The sequence below is a fragment of the Temnothorax americanus genome, unplaced genomic scaffold (assembly GCF_048541705.1).
Source record: "Temnothorax americanus isolate GAGA-0224 unplaced genomic scaffold, ASM4854170v1 Scaffold35, whole genome shotgun sequence".
In the NCBI taxonomy this organism is placed as follows: domain Eukaryota; kingdom Metazoa; phylum Arthropoda; class Insecta; order Hymenoptera; family Formicidae; genus Temnothorax; species Temnothorax americanus.
In genome coordinates, this window is record NW_027509496.1 from 1,202,085 (window position 1) to 1,226,491 (window position 24,407).

At 32.6% G+C, this 24,407-nt stretch overlaps 3 protein-coding genes across 9 annotated transcripts in view; 1 reads left to right on the top strand and 2 right to left on the bottom strand.

Moving 5' to 3' along the window:
• The window catches only part of LOC143901569 (uncharacterized), a 229,034-nt gene that overhangs the window by 167,778 nt on the left and 36,849 nt on the right, over nucleotides 1–24,407 (top strand). The window lies entirely within an intron of this gene.
• LOC143901570 (uncharacterized) lies at nucleotides 754–3,266 on the bottom strand. 7 transcript variants are annotated; one of them, XR_013258122.1, is made up of 7 exons: nucleotides 3,090–3,266; nucleotides 2,714–2,897; nucleotides 2,336–2,519; nucleotides 1,958–2,141; nucleotides 1,570–1,763; nucleotides 1,192–1,385; nucleotides 754–1,007 (listed from the first exon to the last, which is right to left on the bottom strand). XR_013258122.1 is itself a non-coding variant. In XM_077414001.1 (4 exons), exons 1-4 carry the CDS (start codon nucleotides 2,069–2,071, stop codon nucleotides 989–991), a joined length of 501 nt encoding a protein of 166 aa, XP_077270127.1. In that variant the 5' UTR covers nucleotides 2,072–2,127; the 3' UTR covers nucleotides 756–988. The 7 variants fall into 7 exon arrangements, 3 of the variants coding, with proteins under 3 accessions (XP_077270127.1, XP_077270129.1, XP_077270128.1); XR_013258123.1 differs by having other exon boundaries at nucleotides 1,580–1,763; nucleotides 1,948–2,141; XR_013258124.1 differs by having other exon boundaries at nucleotides 1,202–1,385; nucleotides 1,948–2,141.
• On the bottom strand, nucleotides 21,161–22,076 carry LOC143901572 (uncharacterized). The gene is made up of 3 exons (XM_077414004.1): nucleotides 21,897–22,076; nucleotides 21,519–21,702; nucleotides 21,161–21,322 (listed from the first exon to the last, which is right to left on the bottom strand). Exons 1-3 carry the CDS (start codon nucleotides 22,045–22,047, stop codon nucleotides 21,304–21,306), a joined length of 354 nt encoding a protein of 117 aa, XP_077270130.1. The 5' UTR covers nucleotides 22,048–22,076; the 3' UTR covers nucleotides 21,161–21,303.

Here is a 24,407-nt window from a genome sequence, read left to right on the forward strand (position 1 = left end):
ATTGTTATTATACATTCTTTTCTAATGGACACAATGTAAAGATTTTTCAAAGTAGTGCAACAATTATTTTTTGAGGCAATATACATGTTCTTTCTGTAATTGGCGCTCTAATTTAAAGAGATATCATTTCTTTTTTGTAATTGTAATAGATCACTTGAAGCGCGACTCTTCTTTTTGATAAGGTGACATAATTTTGTGACGTGTATTACTTGGGTTATAATTTTTCGGAAATAAAGATACTACTGCTTAGATTTTTTCGAGATTTTTCGAGATATAAAGATCTAAAACTTGTTACTTAGGTTTTTTCGAGGTATAATACTACCACTTTCTTTTTTTTTTAGGTAACAACATATACACTACTATACGTGTACTTGGCGCCTTTTTTTTTACCTCTTTTTAAAAAAGGTAATTTTGTGCGGATATCACCCCTTTTTGTAGTATATTACGCATTGTATAAACAGTATGTACAGGATAAAGCTATTTGGAGGTATAATACTACCACTTTGTTTTTTTCGAGGTAACAACATAACAGGGTAACAACATAATACATATACACTATTATGCGTGTACTTGGCGCTCTTTTTTACCTTTTTTTTAAAAAGGTAATTTTGTACGGATCAACAGCTACGTCTAAAAATAAAATAATGTATCAATATGATATTATGGCTACGATCAACGTGACACTACAAATGCTTCGAAGCATTCCTCTTCTCTTTTCTTTCAATGAAGAAAGAAGGAGAAGAAGAACGCTCCAGAGCATTTGTATCACGTTGACCGTAGCCTATATATCAAGATATATATAATATCAACAACCTGTTCTCACCGTTCTCTGGATAGAATTGTAACACTGCTCTTGCGCTTCTTGACAGACATGCATACAACGTTGATAAGAAACGATATAAACGTCTTGTAGGATTGTGCAAAGTTTTGCTTGCATAGCACAACCACAAGCGCAGAAATACTGACAGCCCCATCAAACGTACCAGCTTTAAATGGCAATCCTTGACCTAAAAAATAAAATAATGTATTAATATGATATTATGGCTACGGTCAACGTGACACTACAAATGCTTCGAAGCATTCCTCTTCTCTTTTCTTTCAATGAAGAAAGAAGGAGAAGAAGAACGCTCCAGAGCATTTGTATCACGTTGACCGTAGCCTATATATCAAGATATATATAATATCAACAACCTGTTCTCACCGTTCTCTGGATAGAATTGTAACACTGCTCTTGCGCTTCTTGACAGACATGCATACAACGTTGATAAGAAACGATATAAACGTCTTGTAGGATTGTGCAAAGTTTTGCTTGCATAGCACAACCACAAGCGCAGAAATACTGACAGCCCCATCAAACGTACCAGCTTTAAATGGCAATCCTTGACCTAAAAAATAAAATAATGTATTAATATGATATTATGGCTATGGTCAACGTGACACTACAAATGCTTCGAAGCATTCCTCTTCTCTTTTCTTTCAATGAAGAAAGAAGGAGAAGAAGAACGCTCCAGAGCATTTGTATCACGTTGACCGTAGCCTATATATCAAGATATATATAATATCAACAACCTGTTCTCACCGTTCTCTGGATAGAATTGTAACACTGCTCTTGCGCTTCTTGACAGACATGCATACAACGTTGATAAGAAACGATATAAACGTCTTGTAGGATTGTGCAAAGTTTTGCTTGCATAGCACAACCACAAGCGCAGAAATACTGACAGCCCCATCAAACGTACCAGCTTTAAATGGCAATCCTTGACCTAAAAAATAAAATAATGTATTAATATGATATTATGGCTACGGTCAACGTGACACTACAAATGCTTCGAAGCATTCCTCTTCTCTTTTCTTTCAATGAAGAAAGAAGGAGAAGAAGAACGCTCCAGAGCATTTGTATCACGTTGACCGTAGCCTATATATCAAGATATATATAATATCAACAACCTGTTCTCACCGTTCTCTGGATAGAATTGTAACACTGCTCTTGCGCTTCTTGACAGACATGCATACAACGTTGATAAGAAACGATATAAACGTCTTGTAGGATTGTGCAAAGTTTTGCTTGCATAGCACAACCACAAGCGCAGAAATACTGACAGCCCCATCAAACGTACCAGCTTTAAATGGCAATCCTTGACCTAAAAAATAAAATAATGTATTAATATGATATTATGGCTACGGTCAACGTGACACTACAAATGCTTCGAAGCATTCCTCTTCTCTTTTCTTTCAATGAAGAAAGAAGGAGAAGAAGAACGCTCCAGAGCATTTGTATCACGTTGACCGTAGCCTATATATCAAGATATATATAATATCAACAACCTGTTCTCACCGTTCTCTGGATAGATTTGTAACACTGCTCTTGCGCTTCTTGACAGACATGCATACAACGTTGATAAGAAACGATATAAACGTCTTGTAGGATTGTGCAAAGTTTTGCTTGCATAGCACAACCACAAGCGCAGAAATACTGACAGCCCCATCAAACGTACCAGCTTTAAATGGCAATCCTTGACCTAAAAAATAAAATAATGTATTAATATGATATTATGGCTACGGTCAACGTGACACTACAAATGTTTCGAAGCATTCCTCTTCTCTTTTCTTTCAATGAAGAAAGAAGGAGAAGAAGAACGCTCCAGAGCATTTGTATCACGTTGACCGTAGCCTATATATCAAGATATATATAATATCAACAACCTGTTCTCACCGTTCTCTGGATAGAATTGTAACACTGCTCTTGCGCTTCTTGACAGACATGCATACAACGTTGATAAGAAACGATATAAACGTCTTGTAGGATTGTGCAAAGTTTTGCTTGCATAGCACAACCACAAGCGCAGACATACTGACAGCCCCATCAAACGTACCAGCTTTAAATGGCAATCCTTGACCTAAAAAATAAAATAATGTATTAATATGATATTATGGCTACGGTCAACGTGACACTACAAATGCTTCGAAGCATTCCTCTTCTCTTTTCTTTCAATGAAGAAAGAAGGAGAAGAAGAACGCTCCAGAGCATTTGTATCACGTTGACCGTAGCCTATATATCAAGATATATATAATATCAACAACCTGTTCACCGTTCTCTGGATAGAATTGTAACACTGCTCTTGCGCTTCTTGACAGACATGCATACAACGTTGATAAGAAACGATATAAACGTCTTGTAGGATTGTGCAAAGTTTTGCTTGCATAGCACAACCACAAGCGCAGAAATACTGACAGCCCCATCAAACGTACCAGCTTTAGATGGCAATCCTTGACCTAAAAAATAAAATAATGTATTAATATGATATTATGGCTACGGTCAACGTGACACTACAAATGCTTTGAAGCATTCCTCTTCTCTTTTCTTTCAATGAAGAAAGAAGGAGAAGAAGAACGCTCCAAAGCATTTGTATCACGTTGACCGTAGCCTATATATCATTCATCGCACAAAATTTTTTAATTGCAAATCGGAAACGTACCTCGAGTTGAGCTCTTCTGCGATCAACGAAGTCGGGATCGAACGTGTCAGTCGTCACTTTCTGCCAAGCGTAGAGAACCTTCTTTTCCGGCAGCGATAGTAGATGGGTGCGTTCAGCCGATACTCCGCTAGCCTAGCAATCGTGAGCAGTCGCTCGTTTCCTCTCCTTTTAATCCATTGGGTCAAAGGAGAGGAAACGAGCGAAAACGAGCGACTACTCACGATTGCTAGGCTAGCGAAGTATCGGCTGAACGCACCCAATGTAGGAATACGAAATCTTTAGATAAGCACGAAGCAATTCAATTCAGTATATCGCCGGCACAATTACGGTGTTACTGCCGTTTCGCGTACGCGCGTATGCGCGCGTTGTCGCACCTTACCTCGCGACGCGTAATAAAGAGTCACACGATCGGTCTCGCTCCGCGCGTACTACCGTGTCTCTCGATCGATCGAGATAGGTTAACTGATCAGATGATGAACTGACTGACAGGATAGCGCTCTAAACGAACGCACTGTCTGCACTGCACTGCACTGCGACACTAACGCCGCTAGCCGCCAGTGTCGAAAAAGTGAAAGTGACGTTCTCTGTTTGTTACATGTATGTTATAAAGAAAAGCGGTTGACGGAGACGACGTATCTTAAAAATAAATTTTCGCATTTGGACTTTGCGTCGCAATATCTCCGCTCGTAGTTCACGTAGCGGAATATTATGAGAGAAACCCCCCCCCCTAATTGGACCCCAAGCTATCGATCAAGCCTACTTAGAACTTGATCCGTTCACTCGTTATCGAGATCTCAACATCTCGGGTACTCGCAACCCGTCGCGTCGCGTAAAAGAGTCACGGTCGGTCTCGCTCCGCGTGTACTTGGCGCGAGACACTACCGTGTCTCTTGATATTTGAGGTGGGCATTTAAAATGGGTCACCCTGTATATTTACATGTTCAAGAGATATTTGAGGTGGGCATTTAAAATGGGTCACCCTGTATATTTTCATGTCTACAAATAGTTGTACATGTTAATATGAATCCTGACATCTTTTATACCATCCTGTGAATTGAAGTATGTGATACAGTCATTTTTAAACTACCACTTTTTAACTACCAGTTTGCATATTAAAAACAAGGCCATAATGGCTTTAAAAATACAGCTGCTGTAACGATCTATTTTCCGTCAAAAAAAAAAAAAAAAAATTGTGACGTGATGGAACAATTTGGACATCAGATTCAGTTTCAGAACGTCAAAATAGATAAGAATACTATGGTCTAATCTCCAGTTCAAACATAACAATTTTTTTGTATGCCTGTATCTGTATAATTAAAAAATTTAATTATTACAGAAAAAACAGACAAATAAATTATTAATAATCTAATAAAATAAAAAATATATAAGAAAGCTGAATACAACATATTATAAACTTATATGTGTTTAGCGAATGTATTTTGCTTATACTTTTGATAGCGTTATGCAAGAAGATATTTAATTCAAGCAACGGGATTATATATTTCATAAGTTATAAGTATAGTTTCAAATCCATTGGTATATTTTCGAGCTCTATATGATTATTTAAAAAAATAAAAACAGTACTTTCAAATAAACTCGAACCTGGGGCTCGATTCTTGAATCTTGAATTCATTCGCAAGAGAAACGTATGCGCAAATGTTGTTCCTACAGAAAATTTGCAAGTCGATTAGCTATCGCACAGCTTTTAACTTAACAAATCAACTAACAAGGTTTCTGTAAGAACAAAATTTTTGCATACGTTTCTCTTGCAAATGAATTCAAAAATCGAGCCCTTGGACGAAACGAGTTCAAACTTTTTATGAATACTTCGAAAAACAAAAGTATTACTTTTAAGCGGACTCGTATCTGAAACAAATCTTTTACGAGTAGGTACGTCATTAGTTATTTCACGTTTCTTTAAATCAAAACGATTACATAAAGCGACAATTATTTTAATATATTATTTTTTGATAATTACAAATATTATATTAATCGGTGAAATTATATATGTAATAAAAATATAATTAAAATAATAAAATTAAAATTATTTAAAGAATTTTTAGATATTTTTATACATTCTTTACACTAACAACTTCTTAGAGTTTGAATACTACTTGTAAAATATTCGATTCTTTACGATAGAAACTACTTATAAGTACATTTCAAATCCTGCAGATATTCAATCTAAAAGTTGAAACTAGTCGGGATCAATTGGCAAGTACAATATATGAAATATTATTTTTTATGAATATTACTTAAATCCTTGGAAATGAAACTTGATTATTGGTTTGACTCGGATTTTTGAATATATATTGAAAATTTGATCTTATCTCTATTTATAACTACTCATAAAAATTAAGAGCAATAAAAATCTTTTTAATAATAGCAGCTCGACGTTCAAGTCGCTATAAACATCAATCTTAAATTAATAGAAATGTTATTAATTGCGAACGTTCGCAATCATCTTGCGTGCTCGTATATCATTGCGTTTTCTCAACCTCTTTGTCTTTCGCGTAAGCCTGGTAGAATTGGAGTATCTAATAAAAATAGACCGAGCGACAATCGTGGAAGACGATTGAAGGAAGAGTGTATGTGCATGGCGAGGAGAGCCAAGGATGCAAAGTTTTTATTTGTCACAGTGGAAACAGTATGAGTTTCTCTAATCCCACCTGAAGTAATGATATCTCGGTAGCCATATAGGTTGGTCTGTGCCATCAGCTACTGTAATTGGCCCATTACTTGCTACCGCATGGAATGCGATCCAATTAGAGAGACAGAGAACGTACGGAGCCGGAGGCTCCTCACCACGTTACTCACCCTCCTGGTTCCCTTCCCCTCTGCCGCTCTCTTGCACACGTTCTCCCGTAATCCCGCTGCTTCTTCCGCGCAATTCGTTTTACTCTAATTTTCCCTTTCCGCCTCGCCGTTTTTGCCTCTTTTCATCTCACTCTTATTCTTGCTCAGAAATTCTTCCGAATTTTACCTTTTTATCTGTCTCACGAAATTCGCGGTGCTGCAAATACTTTAATAAAAATTGGACATACTTATTTGCAATGAATACGTCCGATACTTCGTCGCTCTAACAAGCTATTGTCGTTTTTTTTTAGTAGACTGCAGACGTTGATGTTTATTATTGTGTTGTTTTTCATATCCTACATTATTATTGTAATATAGGGTAACTAGAGGAAATAGCAAATGTCAGTGTAGCAAACACGCCACGGTTAAAAGCATTTTTGTAAATACCATGAAATTGTTCATAGTTCTATAGCTGACGTTTTGTATAAGTTTCGATCACTTCTAGTATTATAATTTTTATAAGGTAAAAAGGATAAATACTTTTAACAACGTGCTTTTTAGAACTTTTTTAATGCTTTATATAAGTTGTTCTTCAAGCGTTACACTATTTTTAACTTGATTAGTCGTTCTATTAGTATTGGTTAGGATAAAAGTATTCAGTACGTCGCTAATTTATTTTACTGACAGCCGTATTGTATAGGCTCATTAAAATATAAAATTGCGTCTTGGAAGAATATGCAACTACATAGGTAGGGGTAAAATACCAATACTGTTTACAGTTTCTTATAACGTAATGCCAGTAGATTAGGAGGTTGTAAACAGTATAAACAAATATACCCGTAAACAGTATAAATTTACTCGTATAAATGTTGAAAATAAATAAGCCTAAATATTTATTTCATGAGCTACGAATAAACTACGTATATTTTAATATTTTGCAAAATTGCATTCTGGATAATTTAGACTGCTTGTAGTACACAACACTATTAAAATACAAAGAAAGTAATAAAAACATTTTTTTATATGTTTTAAACAAGAATGCCTCAAATGTATACAAAGAAGACTATAAAAAGAAAAAATATAGCTGAAAAAATGCAGCTGACACAAAGTTATAAAATTTACAAAGTTTTATCATTTTAAGGTTTATAGGATTTTAAAATTTGTAAAATTTAAAGTTTTAAAGTTTTTAAAATTTGTTTTTTTTTTATTTACACCAATATTACAATAATTTTACTATTACAATTTAATTTTAAAATTTCATTTCTTTATGTTAAACTATAAAAGTTTTATGTAAAACTATTTGTACTGACTTATTTTAAAGATTATTTGTACTGTATTTATGAATAAAGTAAAGGCGGGGGTGTGTAAAAGTTGCCGTTTTGTGCCCCGATGGGGAACTTGCGAAATATTTTTTTCCATCTTATTTAAGGTTGAAATAAGAAGGAAATAATGGTCATTTACCCAGGAAACCACGGGAAATATTTTAAAATCTATAATAAATGTGTTTAGAACGTCTGTTAAAGTAACTGTGTTTGAGTTGTTTAATAAAAAGTGAAACGTTTTAAAACAAGCACTACATTTTTATTTAATGAATTTTGCATCATAAAATTGTATATAATATATTTTTATTACATTTTTAATATATATTTTTTATTATATATATATGTTGATTGTTTACTATTAAAAAGAAAGAAATATAAAAGTGTTGCAAAGTGGCATATTACTCAACCATATGGGTAATATGCTACATAGTATAAGGTAAATTATATACACCACATACAAACATGTAGTAATTTAACTTCAAAAGGAGAAGGTGTAAAAATGGCCGTTTTTTGCCCCGATGGGGAACCTGGCTGAGGTAATGTTTTTCGCAATAATTTTCTTTACAGTTTTTAGATAATTACATCGAGTCGATTTAATTCCGGGAAGGGAAAGGTTTTTAATTCTAACAATTCTAAAAAATTATATGTATATATATATAGACATATATGTATACAGAAACTAATATAAGGCTGTCAAAGACCTAAGCTTGGATCGCATGGCTTTTGATTCTAATTGATTGTATATCGTTACGATTTTATTTCTCTTATTATTATTTATATATATACTAGCTGGTTACCCGGGCTTCGCCCCGGAAAACATATGTAATAAAACACGCAAATAATCTCTCTCTCTCTTTCCCTCTCTCCCTCTCTCCCTTTTTCCCTTTCTCCCTCTCTCCCTCTCTCTCTCCTTCTCCCTCTCCCTCTCCCTCTCCCTCTCTTTCCCTCTCTCTCTCTCTCTCTCTCTCTCTCTCTCTCTCTTTCTCTTTTTCTCTCTAAAATGCTGTAAATTGAAAAATACTACTTTTAATTAAACCGATTTCCAAAAAGATACCGATTCCCAAAAATATCGGTAACGAAAAAATATACAGTTTATAGCACTCCCCGGGAAGTTTTAACCCCCGTTTTATATACAATTCTTTAAAATTCGATTAATTATTTCCTGAAAAATTCGTCAAATTTTTGATACCGGTTTCCAAAAAAATCGGTAACAAAAAATTATATACTTTATAGCACTTCCCGGAAAATTCAACCCTTACTTTATGTACAATTTTTTGAGATTCGGTCATTCGGACGCGGTTTCCAAAAAGATCGGTAACAAAAAATAGTACACTTTATAGCACTCCCCGGGAAATTTTACCCCTACTTCATATACAATTCTTTGAGATTTAATCAATTATTTCCCGAAAAATAGGAAACATTAAAAAAAACCGGTTTCCAAAAAGATCGGTAACACAAACTATACACATCATGGCGCTCTCCGTAAAATTCTACCCTTACTTCATATACAATTCTTTAAGATTTGGTCAATTAATTCCCGAAAAATTGAAAAAATTTCCGTACCGGTTTCCAAAAAAATCGGTAACAAAAAATTATACATTTTATAGCACTCATCGGAAAATTCTACCCCTGTTTCATATATAATTTTTTGAGAATCGGTCGATTATTTCCAAAAAAATTTAAAAAATTTAAAAAATTGGTTTCTCCAGAAAATTGGTAACAAAAAACTATACACATCATGGCACTCCCCGGGAAATTCTACCCCTATTTCCCCCCTGATAAAAATTCGGTCCACTAACGAATGAGTAGTTCGCGGACAGACAGACAAACAGTCGGGTTTTATATATATATATATATATATATATATATATATATATATATTAGTAAAGAAACAGAACAGAAATAAGATAAATGTTATGTGACTGCATATATGTGTATATACAGAAAGTATAAAAAAAATATATCTATACTATTATCTATACTATTATATATATATATATATATATATATATATATATATATATATATGTAGGTCCAGAGGTATGTTCCGGGACTGTTTACGTTTTTTGAAATGTACAGTCCTGGAATATAACGCATATATATGTAATCAGATTCAAAAAACTGTCCCGAAAAATGCCGTAGGACATCAATTTTTTCCAGGACAGTCCTGGAAACTGCCAAATGTCCCGGAATATACCGATATCAAAAATAAAAGTCCCGGAACATACTTCCAGACCTACATATATATTCTGATTCAGATGAACCATTAGTCACACATGTGGCTGCAAAGTAGGAAAACGAGTTGTCGGTTGCTGCTCTCACGTCGCAACAATTCTATGGTACTTTGGGTTTGCTGTACATCAACCAACAATACATTTACCTGCAGATTATTTAAATAATTATTTTGAAGATGATTACGATGGTTTATCTGAATCAGATTCTGAACATTAAATCTCGTAATCTTTCATATCTGAATATTTTTTATAAATGGTTGACGTAGTTAGTAAAGAAACAGAACAGAAATAAGATAAATGTTATGTGACTGCATATATGTGTATATACAGAAAGTATAAAAAAAAAAAATATATATATATATATATATATATATATATTAAAAAATATATATTAAAATGTAATAAAAATATTATATACAATTTCATGATGCAAAATTCATTAAATGGAAATGTAGTGCTTGTTTTAAAACGTTTCACCTTTTATTAAACAGCTCAAACACAGTTACTTTAACAGACGTTTTAAACACATTTATTACAAATTTTTAAATATTTCCCGTGGTTTCCTGGGTAAATGACCATTATTTCCTTCTTATTTCAACCTTAAATAAGGTAAAAAAAAATATTTCACAGGTTCCACATTGGGGCACAAAACGGTTATTTTTACACCCCCTCCTTTTGAAGTTAAATTACTACATGTTTGTATGTGGTGTATATAATTTACCTTATACTATGTAGCATATTACCCATATGGTTGAGTAATATGCCATTTTGCAACACTTTTATATTTCTTTCTTTTTAATAGTAAACAATCAACATATATATATATATATATGTATATATATATATATATAATAAAAAATATATATTAAAAAAAAAAAAAAATGTAATAAAAATATTATATATATAAAATATTTTATTAAAATCTCATATATATACAAATAACAGATAAAAGAGGAAAAAGGAGACCAGAATGCAAAGATATTTCAAAGAGAGAGAAAACTAGAAAAAATATCAAATTTTTGTTAAGTGTGGCATATTATCCCAGTTACCCTAATTAATAAAATAATTTTCGTGTTTTTATATTGTGTTTTATTATACTTTCTTGTTTAAACGTTAGAAGACAATAAAAACAAACTTTAAATTTTTGCTGCGAGAAAGATGTATATTTTTATACCTTCAATCATATTTTATTTAAAATAATTAAATATAATGGTTTAAAAATGTGTATGTATGTTTTTTTATATAATTATGATTTATCCAATTTGATTAACAGATTATAATTCGATGCTAATAAAAATCCACTTTAATTTGTTACGAGAACAAATATTTTTAACGTGTGTATATAAAAAAAAGAACCGTTTAAAATATTAATAAATATTACATGGCCAAAAACGAGCAAACAAAGATATTATAAATTAAGATTAGTTTAATATCTCAATACATAAGTGTATAAAGAGACATTGCGAGCTCCACAGAGTCTCTCTCAATAAACAAATATAAAAAAAGCATTTAAAAATTAAGATTTAGTTAACAACGCAGACTATACGTCCATCTTAACGTCGCGGGTGGCGAGTCAAACAAAAGTCAAAAGGAGTCACATCGTGCGTAAAGCCTAAAACAATACCTAAATCACATCGTGGTTATCTTGTGTGAAATCCATGATTGATTCTCCGTTTGATGGCTGGAATGAACCAAGTCAGTATGTGTAAAAAAAAGAAGGAGAAATCAGGTTGTCTGTCAAATTTAAGGTATTCTTTTCATGACACCAAAGTCTTAAGAATTAACTGATTTTTTGGTACGAGAAAGTTAAAATGCATATCTTTACGCCAGAAAAAAATTAAACCACATTACCGAACATATAAATAAGAAGAATTATGACTATGAAAATTTGATATTTATATGTGACGTTATCAAAAAATTCTATTTTTCACATTTCAATGTAACAATTTGTTTATCAAATATCTTAAAATATTAAATATTAACTGCGCTACGCGTATTTGCTAAACTCTATACTTTCGATAGTGCCGATAAAAATACAGAGTCACCAAATATTTAAACAAAATATTTATGTTAAAAATTGACTTGAAATGTGGTTTATAGATGAATATTTTTAATGGCAACTTTCAAGAAATTATTTGGCAACGCTGCAATTTGATCTGGTCAGATCTTATTCTTTTTTCCCGGGTGAGTACGCAATATTGCATGAAGTATATTACTGTTTTTATATTTCTTGTGACACTTCTTGGATTCAAATTCATGTTACGCAACTCTGTAATCATTTAAATATTTAATCAAAGTCTTCTTATTGTAGAATTTTTGTTAAAAATAAGTAGATTATTCTGGCAGAGAATTTATGACTTTACAAAGAATACGCGATTTTGAAAGTCGCACGGGATGATTTAGCAGTAAAGCTTTTTTAACAAGAATTAAAAATGGTTCCGTCGCGCTCTCGGCATATCCAGTGGCAATTATTCATTGAGACAGGAAAGCCATTTAGCAAATAACCTTGCTAAACTAAAACCGGTGTGTGTACGCGGCTCGTTAAGGCCGCCTGCAACGCGTCGCCTTTTCTCGCTCCTGCGCGATGTACGTGTGCGTGCACACGACTGACACGACATACCTTCTCTCGTTTACACGCGTAATCTCGGATGCACCTGCCAGTAGCTATACGGGGCCGGTAGCGATATGTGCGTGAACACGTGTGCGTGAATTCCCGCTTTTGCGAGGCTTGGTCAGCATTTGTAGCTACCATATATAAAAGAAGCGAATTGCAAACAATTATAGAATAATTACGTCAATATGTAAAAGAAACTAGCTGTCAATTTTAGTCGTTTTAAATTGAAAGTAATTTGAAGCATTTTTTCAAAAATATTTTTTCTAAACTAAACTATATTTCTTAATAATTAAATAATTAAGTAACTATTAAAAATTTAATTTTTGTGTATTATTAATCAAAAAAAAGTAAAAAAAGGCGCCAAGTACACGCAATGTATTTTGTAAATCCAAAAATCCAACCTAAGTGGTAGTAGCTTTAATTTCTCCTTAAAAATTATTATATCACAAAATTGTTACCTAACTAAACTCAAGTAACATGTATTTCAAAAAAAAATTTGAAATATTCAAATTGCGCCAATTGCAAAAAAATATATATATTGTTTTGAAAAATATTTGTTGTGCAATTACTTTTAAAAAATAAAACCCAAGTTGTACATATCTTTGTGTTCCCATTCAAGGGTCTTCCAACCCAAGTGGTAATAGCTTTTTAATTCTTTTTAACAAAATTATAATATTACAAAGAATCATTTTAATCACAAAGAATTAAAAAGGTAACAGTACAAAATAAAAATATTTAATTAAAACTAACTAAATAAATTTTTCTTGTAAAGAAACTTGGCGCTGCTAGACTTCAAAATATAAACATTAAAATTTAAACATTAGTACTAAAATTTTTGATTAAATAAAAAACAATAAACATAATATAAAAAAGAATGTGACAGGAATAAAAAAAACAGCGCTAAGTTTTTTACAAAAAAATTTATTTATTTAATTTTACGTAATTTATTTATTTTATTTTAAACGTAGTATGCGACAATTACTATATGTTTACGCGAGCGTTACTTTTGTAGTAACTTACGATAATTCATTCGTTTACGCGAAGTAAATTATCGTAAATTACTACAAAATCCCGTTTACGCGAAGGAATTATTGTAAGTCACTACAGAAGTAAAGCCCCTTGCACAATGCCAGGCAACAGGCAATAGGAACAGATAATAGAAATCAGAAATCATGTATAAATGCAGAATAAACAGTGACACAGGCAATAGACACAGAGTTTCCGTCACGTTGGAAATTCTGTGCCTATTGCCTGTTGCCAACCAATCATAGCATTCAAATTTTTTAGGTTGTAATTAACGATTTTTTGGTTATTACCTGTTCCTATTGCCTGCTGCCTGGCATTGTGCAAGGGGCTTAACGCTCGCGTAAACGTAGTAAGGCACTGCACGCAGTGCACAGTCTGCACGAGTATCACTGTTCTCTCGTGTCAAAAAAAGGAAAGGTACAGATGCCATTTTTGTCCGACGACGACGACGTTTTTTAAAATACGAAACTAGCAATACTAGCACTACTAACGTCGAAAAAGTGAAAAAGACGCGCAACTAGCGCTGCAGTGCAAAAGTGAAAGTGACGTTCTGACGACGATGACGTATCTTAATAAAAATTTACACACTTCGGACTTTGCATCACAAATCTCCGCTCGTAGAGTACGTAGAGAAAAAATAAAAACACTTTTGTAATATAATTCGACCCCAAGCTATCGATTGAGATTAGTCCGAACTCGATCCGTTCAGTCATTTATTGAGACTCAAAATCTCTGGTCCTCGCAACTTGTCGCGTCGCGTAAAGAGTCACGGTCGGTCTCGCTCCGCGCGTACCTACTTGGCGCGAGACTAACCGTGTCTCTTGATTATAAGAATAGAAAAACGTGTGTCGTAATAAGAATAAGGATTAAACATTTATTACAAATATAAAGATACTGTTGAAATATCTATTTAATCGCCGATTAAACATCAACCTTGTTTAATAAATCCGATAGAAAATCATATAGAAGACAAATATAACCAAATTTTATAATATCATATATTTTTTATTTAACATATTTAACAAATTATATATATATATATATATATATATATATATATATATTGATCAATATATATATATATATATATATATATATATTGATCAATATATAAAAACTAATTAATTTTTAAATAAAAATTTTAGATTCTATTTTTAAAATGGTATTTTAAATAAATACATAAATTGAATCTAGCTCGTATGCTTAAAATAATAATACCTAAATACTACATGGCCAAAAACAGGCAAACAAAAATACACATGGATAACGCTTTATAGATTGATTGGTTCCACAAAGATACGTTTTCTGGCCGTTATTTATCTTATTTTTCTAACCATACTACTTGCCACATAAAATAGGTACTATTTACAGTCTAGTAGACAGGGCTGTGTTACTTTCCCATCCTATGTTTCACAAAAAAAATCTTGAGTTAATTATTAAAATTTTATTAAACAACGTTATCCTCTTAAATTAATTTTTAAGGAAATAAACTTTAGACTGGACAAACTGTTCAATAGCAAACTTGTATAGCTACGTGTATAGCTTAAATATACACACTTTGAAACACTTTATAGGAACAGCGATGAATCTGTGAACTCCATGAATAAGAATTTCATTGTTATTCGTATATTAATAATATTTTTAATAAGACAATAAGGCATCATCTTTGTTTAATAGAAATAAACATACAGTTGGTTACAGTTTAAATAAACTCAACAAGATAAAACACAAAAAGACAAAAATGCGATTACTACTAACAATAACGCTATTTATAAGATCTGTTGTAAAGATTGCGATGCCTCTTACGTGGGACAAACTAAGAGAAAAATAAAAACGAGACTTCAGAAGCATAAAAATAACAAAATTAGATCCAAAACACTCTGTCATCACCGAACACATAAAAGAGCTAAACCATTCGTTTGATTGAGAGAATGTAAAAATTTTAGATGCAGAACCTAATTTCCACAAAAGGATTATCTCAGAAATGATAATCATGACATATTAAAAAACAAAAGAACGGTATTAATGCAAACAATAATACAGAGTTATTAGACAGCGGATCGTATTGGGAACGGGCATGATGACGTCAGCTGGCCAATATGGCAGCCATAATCCACCACGTTATACGTGAGACATATGTGTGCTCACGCATTTTTGTCGATATAAAGATAAAGAAAGCATAAATCAGTGTAAAGTGAAAATGAATCATGTTTCTAACATTGTTAGAAATCTGCAGATATGCAGACTCAACTCTGTCGTCTCGAAATATCGTGGAAGGAGAGAAATTATTACAAGCTGGACATATCGTATCTTGTTGAATGATACACTTAATTGCAAGATGTTTGCAAACATCTAGCTTGAAAAGCGGAATTTCTCACAAAAATTGAAGGAAGCATCTCAACTAATGGAGAAATTGTTAAAATGTGCTGCTCCTGCAAAGCAGGAAACAGCGGATGATGTAAACATGTATTGCAGCACTTATGTTTTGTCAACAATTTGTGCACAATTTATATCAGTTGTATCGGAGTCCAAGTTTATAATAAAGTGGCACACTTTTGAATTGAATCGATATATTTATGATTTTATAGCGTTTTATATATTCCTTCATGCTTTTTAATTATATCTAAGCAGATTTAGATACATTTGGTAAATAATTATATCTTGGCAGATCAAATTATATCTAATCAGATCTAGTTATATCTGTTCAGATCTGACCAGATAAAGACAATTTGCAGATCTGACCAGATGTGGTTTATCAGATTTGGTCATATCTCGGCAGATCTAATTCTTTTTTCCCAGACATTAAATTGTTCTGTTGCCAATGTAACAGGATGTATGTATACTACTTGTACAACTTTTAATTTTATACAGGCTGCATTCCGATATTTATTGTCAGTACTGAAAATCTAAGATTTTTCTATATTTTCCCTGGTGGAAAAATTTTACTAAAATTTCGCGGAAATTTTGCTGAAAAAAGTGGTATTTCAGTAAAATTGCTGAAATTTTGCTGCAATTTCTCTGAAAGTAATTTTTTCAGCAAAAGTACTAAAAAGTCGCTGAAATTTGTAACGGCCTGTCTTTATCAAACGCGGACTGATTTACGGGATCGGGAGTTCGATGAGAGGCCCAGAGACAGTAATCAATTTGCCATGGGATAGTAACATGCACTTTATTCAAGATTCGATATTACACATAAGCTGGACGCGGTATATTACATGCGGAACGCGGCTACAGGTATCAGAACGCGGGGCTAGGCTATATGAACCGAATCAACACAGGTGATAATGACGGAACGCGGTATATTACATCGAAAAAAAAAAACAGTGGTACTATTATACCTCAAAAAAATCTAAGTAACAAGTGGTAGACGTAATCTTTGTATTTCGAAAAATCTTGAAAAAACCTAAGCAGTAATATCTTTACCTCGAAAAAACCGAAGTAACTAGTGGTAGACGTAATCTTTGTATGTATTTCGAAAAATCTCGAAAAAACCTAAGCAGTAGTATCTTTACCTCGAAAAAACCGAAGTAACAAGTGGTAGACGTAATCTTTGTATCTCGAAAAATCTCGAAAAAACTAAACAGTAGTATTTTTATTTCCAAATATGTTGTTACCTTGAAAAAAAAACAGTGGTAGACGTGGTAGTATTATACCTCAAAAAAATCTAAGTAACAAGTGGTAGACGTAATCTTTGTATCTTGAAAAATCTCGAAAAAACCTAAACAGTAGTATTTTTATTTCCAAAAAATTATTACTCAAGTGATACACATCACAAAATTACGTTACCTTATGAAAAATGAGTCGCGCTTCAAGTGATCTATTATTTTATTACAATTACAAAAAAGAAATGATATCTCTTTTTAAATTACAGCGCCAATTACAGAGAACATACACTGAGAAAAAAAATGTGTCAATCCCAAGAAATATTTAGTCCGATACGTTTAGCTAAACATTTTAGTTAGTTAACTAAACATTAGTTGAATTAATTAATTCTTGATTAAAAAAACGAAATATATTGTTGAAACAATTAATATTTACTTAACTAACTAAAATGTTTAGTTGAACGTATCGAACTAAATATTTCTTGGAATTAACAATTTTTTTTCTCAGTGTATTTTTCGAGATACAAAGATTACCTCTACCACTTGTTACTTAGGTTTTTTTGAGGTACAATATTACCACTGCTTTTCTTCGATTAGAATAAAAGATTGAATCATGAAGAATTACACAGAGGTAACAGTACAAAATACAAATATTTTATTAAAATATTTAAATCCAACAAGGAAATACAAGGTATTTAAATACAAAGTTTATATATGTATTTTAAAAGATTTAATCGCATCGCAAAGAATTACAGAGGTAACAGTACAAAAAATAAAAATATTTTATTAAATAACATAAATTTTATATATTTTATATTTTTTAATTTTATATATTTTAAATTTTTTATATTTTTAAAGCGATTTTTTAGAATTAAGTGTATAGAATAAAAGTATAGAATAAGTATAGAATGAGTAATATTTACATTTGTAAAAGGTCTCTTTCTCTTTCGAATAATGCGGCTTATGATTAAGTATAGGATAAAAGGTCTCTCTCTCTTTCTCTCTCTAGCAGCGCCAAGTTTTTTGACAAGAAAAATTTATGTTATTTAATAAAATATTTTTATTTTTTGTACTGTTACCTCTGTAATTCTTTGCGATGCGATTAAATCTTTTAAAATACATATATAAACTTTGTATTTAAATACCTTGTATTTCCTTGTTGGATTTAAATATTTTAATAAAATATTTGTATTTTGTACTGTTACCTCTGTGTAATTCTTCATGATTCAATCTTTTATTCTAATCGAAGAAAAGCAGTGGTAATATTGTACCTCAAAAAAACCTAAGTAACAAGTGGTAGAGGTAATCTTTGTATCTCGAAAAATACACTGAGAAAAAAAATTGTTAATTCCAAGAAATATTTAGTTCGATACGTTCAACTAAACATTTTAGTTAGTTATATAAATATTAATTGTTTCAACAATATATTTCGTTTTTTTAATCAAAAATTAATTAATTCAACTAATGTTTAGTTAACTAACTAAAATGTTTAGCTAAACGTATTGGACTAAATATTTCTTGGGATTGACACATTTTTTTTCTCAGTGTATGTTCTCTGTAATTGGCGCTGTAATTTAAAAAGAGATATCATTTCTTTTTTGTAATTGTAATAAAATAATAGATCACTTGAAGCGCGACTCATTTTTCATAAGGTAACGTAATTTTGTGATGTGTATCACTTGAGTAATAATTTTTTGGAAATAAAAATACTACTGTTTAGGTTTTTTCGAGATTTTTCAAGATACAAAGATTACGTCTACCACTTGTTACTTAGATTTTTTTGAGGTATAATACTACCACGTCTACCACTGTTTTTTTTTCAAGGTAACAACATATTTGGAAATAAAAATACTACTGTTTAGTTTTTTCGAGATTTTTCGAGATACAAAGATTACGTCTACCACTTGTTACTTCGGTTTTTTCGAGGTAAAGATACTACTGCTTAGGTTTTTTCGAGATTTTTCGAAATACATACAAAGATTACGTCTACCACTAGTTACTTCGGTTTTTTCGAGGTAAAGATACTACTGCTTAGGTTTTTTCAAGATTTTTCGAAATACAAAGATTACGTCTACCACTTGTTACTTAGATTTTTTTGAGGTATAATAGTACCACTGTTTTTTTTTTCAAGGTAACAACATATACACTACTATGCGTGTACTTGGCGCCTTTCTTTACCTTTTTTTTTAAAAAAGGTAATTTTGTACAGATATCACGCCTTTTTGTAATATTACGCATTGTATAAACAGTATGTACAGGGTGTTATTTCGAGGTATAATACTACCACTTTGTTTTTTTCGAGGTAACAACATAATACATATATACTACTATGCGTGTACTTGGCGCATTTTTTTACCTTTTTTTAAAAAAGGTAATTTTGTACGGATATCACGCCTTTTTGTAGTATTACGCATTGTATAAACAGTATGTACAGGGTGTTTATTCGAGGTATAATACTACCACTTTGTTTTTTTCGAGGTAACAACATAATACATATGTACTACTATGCGTGTACTTGGCGCCTTTTTTTACCTTTTTTTTTGAAAAAAAGTAATTTTGTACGGATATCACGCCTTTTTGTAGTGTTACGCATCTTAATCTTAACAGAAAAAAATTACATCTTATAAAGAAATGTGTCTGAAGTTGTAAATATATATATATACATATTGCCGGACATTGTTTTTATGTAAAATATGCATGTATATTATGTTGCTTGTATAAATTATTTCTTACCAACTTTTTCCAAAAATAATATATAAAGACCTTTAGCACCTGTAGGCCATCGTTTATTTTCTATAATTTTTCCATCATCAAATTCAATCCAAAACGTCTTTTCTCTACACATACTTGTATAATGACCATCTTCAATAGATGTACCCTGATGAAATATAGTATTCATTACTTTATACTGCTGTTTCGCTATCGATATCTTAGTTGTTGATATGCCAGTTAAATTAAATGTCTGTGGTATTTTCACTAATTTATTATCCTGTGACGAGAACAAAATTAAATGAATGATAACTATTTCTTTCGTCAACGTTAATTCATTTCTAAATACTAGATTTCCTGCACAAAATTGGCATGTTTTTCCATATAACGGACCCCAATTTAAAAATGTATCCTTTAATAAATTATTAAGACCGTGACTCTTTTACGCGACGCGACGGGTTGCGAGTACCCGAGATGTTGAGATCTCGATAACGATGAGTGAACGGATCAAGTTCTAAGTAGGCTTGATCGATAGCTTGAGGTCCAATTAGGGGGGGGGGGGTTTCTCTCATAATATTCCGCTGCGTGCCCTACGAGCGGAGATATTGCGACGCAAAGTCCAAATGTGAAAATTTATTTTTAAGATACGAATACGTATATACTTCTAACGCCGACGTCTTATATGATGACGTCATAATCAGAAACGTCACTTTCACTTTTTTGACACTGGTGGCAAGCGGTTCTAATTATACAATATAATTATATACGATACGGTTATACATATTGACCTAAAAAATAAAATAATGTATTAATATGATATTATGGCTACGGTCAACGTGACACTACAAATGCTTCGAAGCATTCCTCTTCTCTTTTCTTTCAATGAAAAAAGAAGGAGAAGAAGAACGCTCCAGAGCATTTGTATCACGTTGACCGTAGCCTATATATCAAGATATATATAATATCAACAACCTGTTCACCTTTCTCTGGATAGAATTGTAACACTGCTCTTGCGCTTCTTGACAGACATGCATACAACGTTGATAAGAAACGATAAAACGTCTTGTAGGATTGTGCAAAGTTTTGCTTGCATAGCACAACCACAAGCGCAGAAATACTGACAGCCCCATCAAACGTACCAGCTTTAAATGGCATTCCTTGACCTAAAAATTAAAATAATGTATTAATATGATATTATGGCTATATGGTCAACGTGACACTACAAATGCTTCGAAGCATTCCTCTTCTCTTTTCTTTCAATGAAGAAAGAAGGAGAAGAAGAACGCTCCAGAGCATTTGTATCACGTTGACCGTAGCCTATATATCAAGATATATATAATATCAACAACCTGTTCTCACCGTTCTCTGGATAGATTTGTAACACTGCTCTTGCGCTTCTTGACAGACATGCATACAACGTTGATAAGAAACGATATAAATGTCTTGTAGGATTGTGCAAAGTTTTGCTTGCATAGCACAACCACAAGCGCAGAAATACTGACAGCCCCATCAAACGTACCAGCTTTAAATGGCAATCCTTGACCTAAAAAATAAAATAATGTATTAATATAATATTATGGCTATATGGTCAACGTGACACTACAAATGCTTCGAAGCATTCCTCTTCTCTTTTCTTTCAATGAAGAAAGAAGGAGAAGAAGAACGCTCCAGAGCATTTGTATCACGTTGACCGTAGCCTATATATCAAGATATATATAATATCAACAACCTGTTCTCACCGTTCTCTGGATAGATTTGTAACACTGCTCTTGCGCTTCTTGACAGACATGCATACAACGTTGATAAGAAACGATATAAACGTCTTGTAGGATTGTGCAAAGTTTTGCTTGCATAGCACAACCACAAGCGCAGAAATACTGACAGCCCCATCAAACGTACCAGCTTTAAATGGCAATCCTTGACCTAAAAAATAAAATAATGTATTAATATGATATTATGGCTACGGTCAACGTGACACTACAAATGTTTCGAAGCATTCCTCTTCTCTTTTCTTTCAATGAAGAAAGAAGGAGAAGAAGAACGCTCCAGAGCATTTGTATCACGTTGACCGTAGCCTATATATCAAGATATATATAATATCAACAACCTGTTCTCACCGTTCTCTGGATAGATTTGTAACACTGCTCTTGCGCTTCTTGACAGACATGCATACAACGTTGATAAGAAACGATATAAACGTCTTGTAGGATTGTGCAAAGTTTTGCTTGCATAGCACAACCACAAGCGCAGAAATACTGACAGCCCCATCAAACGTACCAGCTTTAAATGGCAATCCTTGACCTAAAAAATAAAATAATGTATTAATATAATATTATGGCTATATGGTCAACGTGACACTACAAATGCTTCGAAGCATTCCTCTTCTCTTTTCTTTCAATGAAGAAAGAAGGAGAAGAAGAACGCTCCAGAGCATTTGTATCACGTTGACCGTAGCCTATATATCAAGATATATATAATACTAGCTGGTTACCCGGGCTTCGCCCCGGAGGACATATGTAGTAAAACACGCAAATAATCTCTCTCTCTCTCTCTCTCTCTCTCTCTCTCTCTCTCTCTCTCTTTCTCTCTCCCCTTCTCTCTTTTTCTCTCTCTCTCTTTCTCTCTCTTTTTCCCTCTCTTCCTCTCTCCCTCTATTCCTTTACTCCTCTCTCCCTCTCCCTCCCTTTCTCTCTCCCTCTCCCCTTTTTCTTTCTCTCCCTGTTTTTATATACAATTTTTTGAGATTTGGTCATTTGAAACCAGTTTCCAAAATGATTGGTAACAAAAAATAGTACACTTTATAGCACTTCCCGGGAAATTTATATATATATTTATATATATATAGATTTTTTTAATTTTTTTACCCTTATTTTTCTTCCTCAATATCCATTTTCTTTAGATTACTTTCCATTTCCATGTATTTCTTTTTCCATATATTTCTTTTTACATTTACTAACAACTGACATATACTGAGTGAAATTATTAACTTATCTATACAGAATGTGAGAAGCCGATTAACTTGAAACTTGGTGACATTTATGAGTATATGTTCGGCTCAGAAATTCGAGTTCAGAAGTTCGAGCCAAACATATACTCATAAATGTCACCAAGTTTCAAGTTAATCGGCTTCTCACATTCTGTATAGATAAGTTAATAATTTCACTCAGTATATGTCAGTTGTTAGTAAGGGTAAACCAAAGGATAATGTCGCTGCCCTAGATATAGAGGTCGATGTCGAATCTTAATAACGCGAAAATATACGACGATGCGCCGCGTAGTGTCTATGTCATTTGTCTGTGTTATGGTATGAAGTTGCTGCTTTCACATATTATATGTCAAAACTGATAAATCAGTCACTTCAATTCGTGACTGTCGCGAGCAATTAATTATTTAGTGAAAACTTATTTAGTGCCACCTTTGACGTTATTAAATTTTACAGTCAATACTACTTTCGGATACCGATTTCCAAAAAGATCGGTAACGAAAAATTATACAGTTTATAGCACTCCCGGGGAAATTTTAGCCCTACTTCATATATAATTTTTTGCGATTCGGTCAATTAATTCCCGAAAAATTTGAAAAATTTCTGATACCGGCTTCCAAAAAAATCGGTAACAAAAAATTATACACTTTTTAACATTTTCCGGAAAATTCTACCCCCGTTTCATATACAATTCTTTGAGATTCGGTCAATTATTTTTCGAAAATTAAAGAAATTAAAAAAACCGGTTTCCAGAAAATCGGTAACAAAAACTGTACACATTATGGCGCTCGCCGTAAATTTCTACCCCCTACTTCATATACAATTCTTTCAGATTCAGTCAATTATTTCCCAAAAAATTGAAAAAATTTCCGTACCGGCTTCCAAAAAGATCGGTAACAAAAAATTATACATTTTATAGCACTCCCCGGAAAATTCTATCCCTGTTTGATCTATAATTTGTTGAGATTTGATCAATTATTTTTCGAAAAATAGGAAAAATTAAAAAAATCGGTTTCCAGAAAATCGATAACAAAAAACTATACACATAGTGGCACTCCCCGGAAAATTCTACCCCTATTTCATATACTTTTGGTAAAAATTCGGTTCAGGGGTTTGGGCTGGGCGTTGATGAGTCAGTCAGTCAGTCAAAACAATCGTGAAAAAAACACATTTTACCTCTTTTCACCCCCTTAGGAGTGGAATTTCTAAAAATCCTTTCTTAGTGGATGCTTACGTCATGAGAGGAATACACCCTCCAAATTTCAAGTCTCTAGGTTCAGGGGTTTGGCCTGGGCGTTGATGAGTCAGTCAGTCAGTCAGTCAATCAGTCAGTCAGTCAGTCAGTCAGTCAGTCAGTCAGTCAGGACATTTTCCTTTATAGATATAGATCAACAACCTGTTCTCACCGTTCTCTGGATAGATTTGTAACACTGCTCTTGCGCTTCTTGACAGACATGCATACAACGTTGATAAGAAACGATATAAACGTCTTGTAGGATTGTGCAAAGTTTTGCTTGCATAGCACAACCACAAGCGCAGAAATACTGACAGCCCCATCAAACGTACCAGCTTTAAATGGCAATCCTTGACCTAAAAAATAAAATAATGTATTAATATGATATTATGGCTACGGTCAACGTGACAC